This window comes from Acomys minous, assembly GCF_964271855.1.
Source record: "Acomys minous genome assembly, chromosome: 20".
In the NCBI taxonomy this organism is placed as follows: domain Eukaryota; kingdom Metazoa; phylum Chordata; class Mammalia; order Rodentia; family Muridae; genus Acomys; species Acomys minous.
In genome coordinates this window covers 25,081,426-25,092,999 of record NC_140502.1, presented here as the reverse complement: position 1 = coordinate 25,092,999, position 11,574 = coordinate 25,081,426, and the positions used below count along the sequence as shown (strand labels likewise).

Below are 11,574 nucleotides of genomic sequence, written 5' to 3'. Positions count from 1 at the left end.
GCATAGTGCCCTGCCTGCATGTACACCTGCAGGCCAGAAGAGGGCGCCAGATCTCACTATAGATGGCTGTGAGCCACCATGTGGTTGTCGGGAATTGAACTCAAGACCTCAGGAAGAGCAGACAGTGCTCTTAACTGCTGAGCCATCTCTCCAGCCCCTCTGTGTGAATACTTTTGAGGCCTGTCCCCCTGGTCCTGATCACTGGCCAAGGTCCTTGAGTTCCGACCTCTTTCATCCTTGATGCCTGGTCATCCTGTCACTCATGTCCTGGGGACCAATGCTATTTTATCATAACCATCATGATTTATCTTTTATTTTTTTGAGACAGGGTTTCTCTGTGTAGCCCTGGCTGTCCTGGACTCGCTTTGTAGACCAGGCTGGCCTCGAACTCACAGCGATCCTCCTGCCTCTGCCTCCTAAGTGCTGGGATTAAAGGCCTGCGCCACCACGCCCGGCACCATCATGATTTTTCAAGACAGGGTTTCTTTGTGTAGTCCTGGCTGTCCTGGAGCTAGATGTGTAGACCAGACTGGCCTTGAACTCAGGGATCCACCTGCCTCTGCCCCCCACCACGCCACCCCCACGCTCTCTCAAGTGCCGAGTGTTTTAAACCCTTGGTCACTTCTCTTCCATCTGGAACTGAAAAGAATGTCCACTAGAGGGCACTATGGCTCAGTCTTTGTCCAGCAGAGCTGGTTCTTGCCTCAGAGGATGGAAATGCCATATCCCAAATCCTGGGGATATTCGAAGGAGAAGTTGGCAAAGATGGTGGAATGGTGCGTTCTGATAGAGACTGGTGGAACCAGAGATGCGGCTGCAGTGACAGGGGTTGGGGGACACGATGAGTCGGGGGGGGGGGCTAAGCAGGGCCAGCCCGGTGGTTATCAACAGCCTGGAACCTGCACAAGGCTCTGTCCCCGAACATGCCGCCCAGCCACAGGGTCGCCGTGGCTCGGAGCAGTGGCAGGGTGTCTGAGATGGTGGCCCCTCGAAGCCTTCCTTGGTCCGTGCTGACCCCAGAGGCCATGTCGGTATCCCTGCTGCAGCTGGGGGAAGTGCTGACGCCCCAAGCCGCGTTGATGACTTGGTCGGTGTGGATGCCTGTGGTCCATGCTGTTACCGGAGGAAGCCATATTGATGTCCTTGGGCCGTGTTGCTACTGGAGACCACGTTGATGTACGTGGCCCTTGCTGCCACCAAGGGCCATGATAGTATCCGTGGTCCGTTTTGCAACCAGAGGCCGTGTGGATGTTCTCGGTCTGTGCGCCCATTGGAGGCCTTGTTAATATCCATGGCCCATGTTACCACCAAAGACGATGGGGATGCCCTGGTTTTCTGCCACTGCGGGCCATGTTAAAGTCCATGGTCCGTGGTCCATGTTACCACCAAAAGCCACGGAGATGTCTGTCCATGGTCTGTGCTGCCATCTGAATTTGTGTGGATGTCTGTGGCCAGAAACCATCTGGAAGTCACGATCCGTGTTGCCACTGTGAAGGGCTAGGAAGCGTCTTCTGCTGTGCTGCCAATGACTGCACACGCACAGCGAGATGAGAGACATAGACGGCTCCCGTGACAGCCTCTCCCCACGCTCCCTCCCCCACATAGACAGAAAGCCATTGAAGAGAACTCCTAAAGCTCCTAAGAACCCAGCACGGTGGCGCACGCCTTTAATCCCAGCACTCGGGAGGCGGAGGCAGGAGGATTGTTGTGAGTTCGAGGCCAGCCTGGTCTATAAAGCCAGTCCAGGACAGCCAGGACTATACAGAGAAACCCTGTCTTGGAAAACCAACCAATGAACAAACAAAATTTCTGGTAAGGATGCTGGAGTGTAGCTCTCCACAATTGATGGCTTCTGGGGTGGGTACAGTGAGGAAGGACTCTGTTTTCTTTCTTTTTTTAACGTTTTCGAGAAAGAGTTTCTCTGTGTAGCCTTGGCTGTCCTGGACTCGCTTTGTAGACCAGACTGGCCTTGAACTCACAGAGATCCGCCTGCCTCTTGTCTCCTGAGACTCCATTTTCTTTAGGGAGCTGGCCACTGGGAGTTGTGTGTGCAACAGATATTGGAATTGGTATTTCTTTTCTTCTTTTATTTGTGGGGAGATCACAAAGGGGGTGCCGACTGGAAAGTGAGCGTGATGTGAAATTCTGAAATAATCAATACAAATATTATGTTTGGTTTTGTTTTTTGTTTTTTGTTTTTTTAAAGAGGCTGAGGTAGGAGGATCACAAGTTCAAGGCCAGCCCGGACTGCTCAGTCAGTTTCAGGACCACAGAGCGTGGGGTGTCAGTGTGGACACGCCCTTCTTTGCTGAGTTAATCTGCTGAGTGCTTTACGGCTGGCTGGGCTATCAGGAGAGCAGCCTGTCTGGAGGAGCAGCTCTCTGAATCCAGGCCCTTAAGGGACGTCTCATTCCTGGTGCTTTGGGGACACCAGGAGGGGAGTGCTGGGATTAAAGGCGTGCGCCACCACGCCCGGCCGGTTTTCTGTCTCTGTTGATACCTCAGGCTGGCCTTGAACTTGAGATCTGGTCTCAGCCTCCAGGGTTTTGGGGTCCTCCCACACCTGGCTTTGGAATGCAGTTTGAAAACTAACCCGCGCAGCCAGGCGGGGCGCTGCATGCCAGTAATCTCAGCGTTCAGGAGGAGGATGCAGAAGAGTCGAGAGATCAGGGTTACCCTCTGCTAAATAGGAAACTTAAGATCAGCCTGGGCAACAGGGGACCCAGATGAAAAGAGATAGTTCTATGAGGAAGGGAGGAAGGAAGGGAGGGAGAGAGGGAGGGAGGGAGGCGCGAAAAGGCTCACGTCGCCAAGATGAAGCACTCGTGGACCTCACGTCCGCACGGGCTGCAGTTACGTAAACGTGGCCACTAGGGGGCACTGGTAGCAAGCAACTTCTGATGGACAAGGCGCTGCTACGTGCTCTGCTTGGTGGTGCACTGAATTTTGTGGAAGAAATTAATCAGGTTAACTCTAAGAGCAGGTGTTCCACGGCAGGGCGACAGGAAGATCTGAGACTGAGAAAAAGCACGGCGGCAGCGGGCTCTATGGGAAAGAGGCCAAGGTGTGTGCATGACACCAGTAGAGGGACAGATGACCAGAGGGACACATGAAAAGGGGGGGGGAGGGGAAACCTTAAAATATTTGCTTAGGGGCTAGAGAGAGAATTCAGACATTAAGAGCAGACTGCAGCCGGGCGTGGACAGCCAGGGCTATGAAAAAACTAAAAAGAAAAATATAAAGCACTGACTGCTCTTCCAGAGGCCCCAGATTCGGTTCTCACAGCCCAACATGGCAGCTCTCAGCCGTCTGCAAGTCCAGTTCCAGGGACCCGACGGCCTCTTCTGAGTTCTCTGGGCACCAGGCACACACGTGCCCCACAGACATATGTTCAGGCACATAGAAAGGGCCTGGAGAGATGGCTCAGTGGTTAAGAGCACTGTCTGTTCTCCCAAAGGACCCGGGTTCAATTCCCAGCAAGCACATGGCAGCTCACAACTGTCTGTAACTCCAGTTCCAAGGGATCTGACACCTTCACAGTAATGCATATAAAATTAAAATAAAGAAATAAATAAAGCCAGGTGTGGTGGCGCACGCCTTTAATCCCAGCACTGGGGAGGCAGAGGCAGGAGGATCACTGTGAGTTCGAGGCCAGCCTGGTCTACAAAGTGAGTCCAGGACAGTCAGGGCTACACAGAGAAACCCTGTCTCGGAAAAAAAACAAAACAAAACCAAAAACACATCCTCAGACCAAGAACAAAGAAAAGAAAGCATGAAAAGACTGACTAATGGGGAAATTACCAACAATTGACTTTTTGGAAACTATTTGCTTTGGAGAGGAGAGGGCGCATGTGCAGGTCAGGGGACAGCCCGCAGAAGTGGCCTTTCCTCCCACCATGTTGAAGGGACTGTTTGTCACACTCGGCAGCGGGGAGTCACGAGCCAGCTCCGCAGCTGCAGAAACGCATTTTTACCACAGCGGGGTCGAGACGGTTTTGCAGGAAAGGGGAACAGTGAACAACGGGGTGCGTATAGGCTGGAAGTGGACAGTTAGAAAATTGTCATTTGAGCCAAGTGTGGTGGCACACGCCTTTAATCCCAGCACTCGGGAGGCAGAGGCAGGTGGATCACTGTGAGTTCGAGGCCAGCCTGGTCTACAAAGTGAGTCCAGGACAGCCAGGGCTACACAGAGAGACCCTGTCTCAAAAAACAAAACAAAACAAAACCCAAAAAAACCAAAAACAAAAAAGAAAAGAAAAGAAAAAGAAAATTGTCATTTGTCTGCTCCGTAGGAAGCAAACTGTGGGCAGGTGTGTGTGTGTCTGCGTGTGTGTGTGTGTGTGTGTGTGTGTGTGTGTGTCTGCGTGTGTGTGTGTGTGTGTGTGTGTGTGTGTGTGTGTGTGTGGGTCCCCAGGGCAGCATGGGCCATGGTGAGAGAAGGTGGTGAGCTGGGCCAACCTCGTGACACAGGGCATGTGACACACAGCGTCTCCCTGGCCAAAGAGGTTGGGCCCTTTCACCATGACAGGGTCCGTCCTGCGTGCACCCCTCGGCACCTCCAGAGACCTCACCACCTTCTAATCATCTTTACTGAGGGATGCAGGCACGCAGGGCCATGGTGGAGGTGACAGGACTTCCCAGGACAGTGCGGATGGCATCTGAACTCAGGCAGACATGCCTGGCCTGTGGTAGTGCTGGGGTTTGAATCTTAAGACCCAAGACGTGCCAGACAAACGTTCACCTCCTTTCTAAAACGCACCCATGTGGAGGAGGGTCTCACCTGCGTGTGTGGTACCTGGTGCTCACAGAGGCCTGAAAACTGTCAGAATCCCTGGGAAGTGTGAGCCGCCATGTGGGCACTGGGAGTTGAACCCAGGTCCTCTGGAAGAGCAGCCAGTGCTCTTAGCTGCTGGGCCGTCTCTCCAGGCCCTCTTTCCTTTTTTTTTTTTTTTTTTTTTTTTTTTTTTTGAGACAAGGTCTCATGATGTAGCCGTGGCTAGCCTGGACCAGGATGGCCTCCAATGCCTCCATGCTGTGCCACACACATATCAGGGGGCCCAAGGGACAAGCTGTGGGAGTTGGTTGTTTTCCATCTTGTGGGTCCCAGGGAACCGAATTCAAGCATCAGGTGCCTTCACCAGCTCAGCCTATCTCCGGCCTCCCTTTTCCTTTATTTCTTCTTTTGTTTTTGTGAGACAGAGTTTCTCAGTGTAGGCCTGGCTGTCCTGGATCTCTCTGTTATCAGTAGACCAGGCTGGCCTCAAACTCATAAAGCTCCGCCTGCCTCTGCTCCCAAGTATTGGGACTAAGGGCGTGCGCCACCACTGCCCTGGCTCTCACGGTGGGGCTTTTTTAACCACACAGGCACGCAGCTTCCTGGTGCTTCTGCTGTGGGCTCGCACTTACGTAACTATACTGCCTTTTCATGGGAGCTGTCAGCAGTCGCCAACACCTCCGTAAGAATTAGCCAATCTCCTGGCAACACTAAAAAATGACTCAGTGAAGTGTTCAGTGATAGCTGAGCCCCGCCCGGGGTCGCCATGTCCCAGCCCTGTGACTTTCAGCAAACGCTGCCACTGTTGGTGTGGGCCTCTGGGTCTTAGGCTGAGGCGGCGGCTCTTGTTTTCTATGGGAAACCGAGAGTGAACGCCCAGGGCTTGAACCGGGGTTCCTCACCTCCACGGACCTTGAGGAACCAAAACTGGGTTCTCTGAAAGGGAAGTACAGGGCAGGCCACGAGCCCCAGGTGAGGGGAGCCGCTCGACGCCCCCCCCCAACCCCCCACCCAGTCCTTTGCATGGAGGGAGGAGGAGCCAGAGAGGCCGGAGTGTGTAGGGCCAGCTAGGCCAGCGGCGGGACTGAACAGGCGGGGTGAGCTCACTAGTCTATGGCTCCGATCCCGGTGTGGGGACCCCTGATCCGACGGCACAAGGCCTGGGGTGTCTCTCTCCATCTCGTTACCCACAAGGTCCTCCCTGCTGGGTTCTAGGGACACTAGACAGTTCTTGATCACTAGACTGGGATTATCCCCGACGGGACCCCAATACCAACCCCTCTGCTTCCAAGTTCAGTCTGCAGCGACGGCTGCACACAACCTGCGCAAGCGCACGGTCTTTCTCTGACGCGGCGTCTCCCAGGAAGTCATCCCTGATCTTTAGCATCGCTGGGGACTGAACCAGTCTCTCTCTTGTTTCCGCTGAGGAGGTGCCCACTGCGCACACACAGCCCCGGCCCCTCTCTCCCACTTTAATGCCAAGGGGTCCTGTGGCTTCAACTCCAAGAGCCAAGAGTGGGCTAACGACGTCATTGCCGCGTGCTGCCCTCACCGGGGTGGGGGTGGGGGTGCGAGTGGGTTACAGTGGGCCGTGCGCTCATCTCTACATCTCCTGGGCTCAGGGATCTGGCTTTCCTCACGGGAGCTGGGACTGGGTCCATATGGGGGAGGTGGGGACAGGATGCGAGTCTCCAGGACGCCTCTGGGTCAGCAGGGTACACGTTCTCAGGCCCCGTGGCCAGGAGGAATGCTTCTCCGTCTGCCACAGGCCAGCTGTGGCCTGGAGACCAAAGGCAGACCCTGCGGAAGGTCAGGGGAGTTGGGGGGTCGGGGGAGAGAGAGAGAGAGAGAGAGAGAGAGAGAGAGAGAGAGAGAGAGAGAGAGAGAGAGAGAGAGAAGGGAAGGAGGAAAAAAAAAACGCAGACGCCGGAGGCAGTTACAGAACCATTAAATACAACTTAAAAACAATCTGGGCTTTGGGGGCGGAGAGCAGAGGCGGCAGCAGTCAGGGTGGGGCAGTGTGCGCCCGGTCCTGGCGGGGGCTCAGGCTGGGGTCATCTGAGGGGCTGGGATGCGGGAAGCCCGGCTGCTTGTGCAGGCCCCGCAGCTTGGCCAGCAGCTCCTGGATGAAGTCCTGGGGACAGAGCGGGTTCTGAGGACAGAGCAGGACAGCGGCCTCCCAACCCCTAGGCCTGCGACTCTTCAGGCAACAGTTTATTCAAAGCAGGGAGCTGAGGCCTGGCAGGGAGGAGGGCGGGCCCTGAGATAGACCAGGGGGGAGGGGGAGGGGGGAGGAGAAGGGGGTGTGAGAAGGTGACTCAGTGGTCAAGAGCACTGGCAGCTCGTGCTTCCAGAGGGCCTGGGTTCAGGCCCCAGCTCCCACATGGAGCCTCAGAACCATCTGTGATTCCGGTGCCAGGGCATCTGATGCCATCTTCTGGGCTCCATGGGTACCAGGCACACGTGGGGTGCACAGAGATCCAGGCAGACCAAAACACATATACGTGTAAAATAGAGTCATGGAGAGAGCCAGTCAAAGAGCCAGCCCCGAGAGAGAGTTACAGACAGACACGGTCCGCAGAGGGAAGGAGGGAGGGAGAGATGTTTCTCAGGCTGAGGAACTGGTCCCTGGAGACCAAGGTCTGAGCCAGCTCCAGCTCCAGGCCGACTGACAGGCAGTGACGTTTGTCCCTCAGGCGGCTAGGCACTAAGGGGAGAAGCCTGAATATTTTCCCTTTTAAAGCAGGGAAGGAAATGGGGATGGTGGCGTTGCCAGCTCCAGAGCCCGCATGATGGGCCCCCCCGCCCCCCCCAAGGGGTAGACGGGATGTTGGGGGGAACCCCAGTCACAAGGGAAAGAGATGGAGAGAGGGTGAGCCCCCCGCCCCCACCCCCTAGACAACCATGGAGGGACAGGCACCATATGCGCAGAAACAGGAGCCTCACGGGGGGAGGGGGAGGGGCTCGGAGGCAGCAGCCTGTGGATCTGGGTGGCAGATGGTAGGAGGAGGAGGAGGAAGCAAGGATGACAAGCAGCAGGACAGAGGTGGGGGCTCCCTGGAGTTCCCCGGGCCAGTCTCCATCCGTCCTGGCTATGGCCAGCGTCCCCCTCCCCAACTCACCCCCCTTAAAGATGAGAGGACAGAGCCTCACCTCGGTGGGATTCCTGCAGGATTCCAGGAGTCCCTACGGGGAGGGCGGGGTGGGAGGTGCAAACAAACAAACAAACAAACAAACAAACAAGACAACCGGTAAATGACTGACATCTATCCCCTTCCCTTCCCCCAAGGGAGCAAAAGACGGGTGTGAGCAACGCGCCCAGGACCTGAGAGCGACCGAGAGGCCGGAGCTACTAGAAAGCCGAGCCCCTGCCTCGGGGGTCCTAGTTACGGTCAAGACCAGGTGTGTGGCCCCAGGGACAGTAACTGAGCCTCTCTGGGCCTCACCCCCCCCCCGCCCCCACGGTGGTAAATGTGCTTACTTTAGAGTGCGTTTGTGGGGGATTTGGTGTCTGGTATAGGAAGTGTTTAATAAACATGTCAGTTCGCGCCGTTCTGTTTCGGGGGACTCGTAAAATGTTGGGCTGCGGGGGCTGGGGGGGCGGGGCGGGGGGGAAGGGGGGCGGGGCGGCTTCCTCCCGTCTTCCCCACCCACCTGGATTTTCAGGCTTCTTTCAGCCTCGCTGTCCAGTTCCAACAGCTCGTCGATGTTGACTTCATCTGGCATATCTGACTCCTAAGGCGAGGGCGAAGCGGGCTGGTCAGAGCCCATGCCCCCGCGGTCACCCGCCCCCTCCACAGGCTTTTGTCCAGGACTCTGGAGGCACCCCACGAACCCCAGGCCCAGCTGGCCCGGATAGTGTGGCAGGCAGGGACAGCGCCACTGAGGCAGGCCGACATCTGGGTGTCAGGGGGAGGGGTGGGGTGACAGATGGGTGGAAAGAAGCCCAGGCCCCTCCGTACCAGCCCGATGCCCGCACCCTTGGCTCGGCCCCGGGTGCGGGCGGGGGGGGGGGGCATGATGGGGACCTCGGGGTTGGCTGGCACGGGGCTCTCTCTCTCCTTGGCTGCGGCTCCCACTCAGCAAAGCAGGCCCGGTCGAGTCTCTCTCGGAATGTCAGATTCTGGGATTCAGGAGGGGTTGGCTCCTGCCCTTTCAAGGGAAAGTCTTAGCCGTGGTGTGGGGGAGGGGAGCCAGCTGGGGCCGGCCCCTTCCCCTGGGGACAAGAAGGGCTTTCTGAGCTTAGGGCCAGCCAGGCCTTCCTGGGCCACACGGGCGGGCTGTTGGGTCGGGGAAGCGACCACCTAGGCTTGCCGTGGCGGGCTGGCAACAGGAGTCCTCTCTGAGAGCAGGGTGAGGCCTCTGGTCACGTTGGGGACAAGACTCAGCTGTCCTGGGCCTGAGGCCCCTGGGCCGAAGCCTCAAGTCCTGCTGCCCAGCTGGGGGAGTGAGGGTGCTGCCCTGTGTGGGAGGCATCTAAGTGTGCTGGGCCAGGGACTGAGGGGCCTCATGAAGGTGTTCGGGGACCCACATGGCCCGAGTGAGTGTCGCCAGTGTGGTGGCCACTCGGGTGTGGCCAGCTCATGTCAGACCTGGCGAGCTGTAGGGACCATTTTTATTTATCTTTTTTTAAAAAGTGGGGGGAGGGGCAGCCTGGTCTACAAAGCGAGTCTAGGACAGCCAAGACTACACAGAGAAACCCTGTCTTGAAAAAATCAAGAAGAGAAGCCGGGTGTGGTGGCTCACGCCTGTAATCCCAACACTCAGGAGGCAGAGGCAGGGGGATCGCTGTGAGTTGCAGGCCAGCCTGGTCTACAAAGCGAGTCCAGGACAGCCAAGGCTACACAGAGAGACCCTGTCTCAAAAAAACCAAAAGAAAGAAAGAAAAGAAAAGAAAGGGTGTGTGTGTGTGTGTTTCTGTACGTGGCCCTGAACGGCCTGGAACTGTGTAGACCAGGCTGGCCTGGAACTCACAGAGACCTGCCTGCCTCTGCCTCCCGAGTGAGTGCTGGGTCTAAAACCTGTGCGCCACCATGCACGGTTGGTTAGCTTCGGATTTTCCAGACAGGGCCTCCCTTATCTAGGGTTGGCCCTGAGCTAGCTAACCCTCCTGCCTTCACCTCCCAAGTGCTGAGATCACAGGCAGTAGAGGCCGTGGCCACCCTGGTTTCTAATGTCTGTGTTCCTGGGGGCACATTCAGCACTTTTGTGTAACTATAATTTCCACAGGTGTGTGTGTGTGTGTGTGTGTGTGTGTGTGTGTGTGCGCGCGCGCGCGCGAGCCTGGAGCTGTGACAGCTGTCCTTCAGTCTGTAGGCGGCTAATGGACGGTCCTATGTAACTCGAGTCACCTTGTATCCCGGGATAGCTACTGGAGTGTGGGGCGCTACAGCTTAAACTGATGCGTATCTCTCTCTCTCTGTACAGCTGTAACTCTCCCCTCGGCGCTGGCGGGCGCGCGGGGGGAGGGGGGCGCGTAATGGTGTTGCGTGTGCATTGTTGTGTCCGTGGCAGGCCATGTGTCGTCCCTTGAATTGATCCACTCGTGCCCCTGGGAGCCTGGGAGCGGCTCACCCCTGGTGCTGTATCTAGGAGTGGCTGTGACTTCCGTCCTCTCTGCTGTCCTATCTCCCCTGTCACCCACGTCTATGTTTGGCTTAAGGACATGCCCTCTGCCTATCCGCTCTCTCAATATGTTGGCGGCTCTGGCCCCCTGGATTCCTTCCTGTACGGGGCCTTCCGAGGTATCCGGACGCACGCGTGTCTGGGGACCCTGGGCGCACGCCTGTCTTTTGAGTGTGAGTTTGCTGGATGCCTCTGAGCGCAGAGAACAGGGCCTCAGGGCATGCGTCCTCCCGGCAAAGGCCGCTGTCGGTGCACGGGCGAGCATGTACCAGGGTCACCGAGGTCGCAGTCTCTCTCAGGCCACCTCCGTCCCCCCCCTCCCCGTCCCCGCAGCAGCCCGGGGGCCCTCGGGGTCTCACCCTGCCTCGGTACAGCTCCTCCAAGCATCCGTCGATCCACTTCTCCACGTCCAGCCGCCGCTGAAGCTCGCGCCGGTCGTACTTGACGGTGACTCGAGCGTGGCGCTTCTGCAGCCCGCTGGGGCTGCCCCCGGGGCCGCGGGCCCGCGACGGGGACTGCAGCTTGCTCAGCACGCGCTTGCCCAGCCGCTGCGCTGCCATCGCGCCGCCGCCGCCCGCCCGCCCGCCGTTCCCACTTTGCGCTCGGCCTCGCGCTCCGGGGCTCTTAGGGGCCGGGGCGGGGCCGCCGGGGGCGGGGGCTCCGCGCTCTAGGACCCGCCCCTCTCCAGCCGCCGAGCCTCAGTTTCCCTTCCTGCAGAGGCGAGCAGGCTAATGGGAGGGCTTCAAGGCGGAGTTCCTTCGGGGTGCACATGGGGGGCGGAGCGGGGGCCGGCGGGGCTCCCCTGCTCAGAGCGCTCCAGGGTGCGCACCCCCGGGCGGGGTCCTGGGACACGTGTGTGTGTGTGTGTGTGTGTGTGTGTGTGTGTGTGTGTGTGTGTGTGTGTGTGTGTGTGTGTGTGTGTGTGTGTGTGTGTGTGTGTGTGTGTGTGTGTGTGTGTGTGTGTGTGTGTGTGTGTGTGTGTGTGTGTGTGTGTGTGTGTGTGTGTGTGTGTGTGTGTGTGTGGAGTTCTGCCTTGTGCGCCCTCTGGCGGCAGCAAACGGTGCTGCAGGGGTGCCGGGCTTTGAAGTTTCTCGGTTTTTTTTTTGTGAGGGGCCCAAAGCTTTTAAGACCTGGTCTCAGTTAGCCACGTCTGTCCTTGAACTCCTACACCTCCT

At 57.6% G+C, this 11,574-nt stretch overlaps 1 protein-coding gene across 2 annotated transcripts; it reads right to left on the bottom strand.

Annotated features, from left to right (window-relative positions):
• Window positions 1-6,705: 6,705 nt before the first annotated feature.
• Window positions 6,706-11,094, bottom strand: PPP1R14A (protein phosphatase 1 regulatory inhibitor subunit 14A). 2 transcript variants are annotated; one of them, XM_084771282.1, is made up of 4 exons: window positions 10,759-11,094; window positions 8,429-8,509; window positions 7,897-7,960; window positions 6,706-6,908 (listed from the first exon to the last, which is right to left on the bottom strand). In XM_084771282.1, exons 1-4 carry the CDS (start codon window positions 10,957-10,959, stop codon window positions 6,829-6,831), a joined length of 426 nt encoding a protein of 141 aa, XP_084627408.1. In that variant the 5' UTR covers window positions 10,960-11,094; the 3' UTR covers window positions 6,706-6,828. The 2 variants fall into 2 exon arrangements, with proteins under 2 accessions (XP_084627408.1, XP_084627407.1); XM_084771281.1 differs by having other exon boundaries at window positions 7,928-7,960; window positions 10,759-11,058.
• Between the last annotated feature and the right edge of the window lie 480 nt (window positions 11,095-11,574).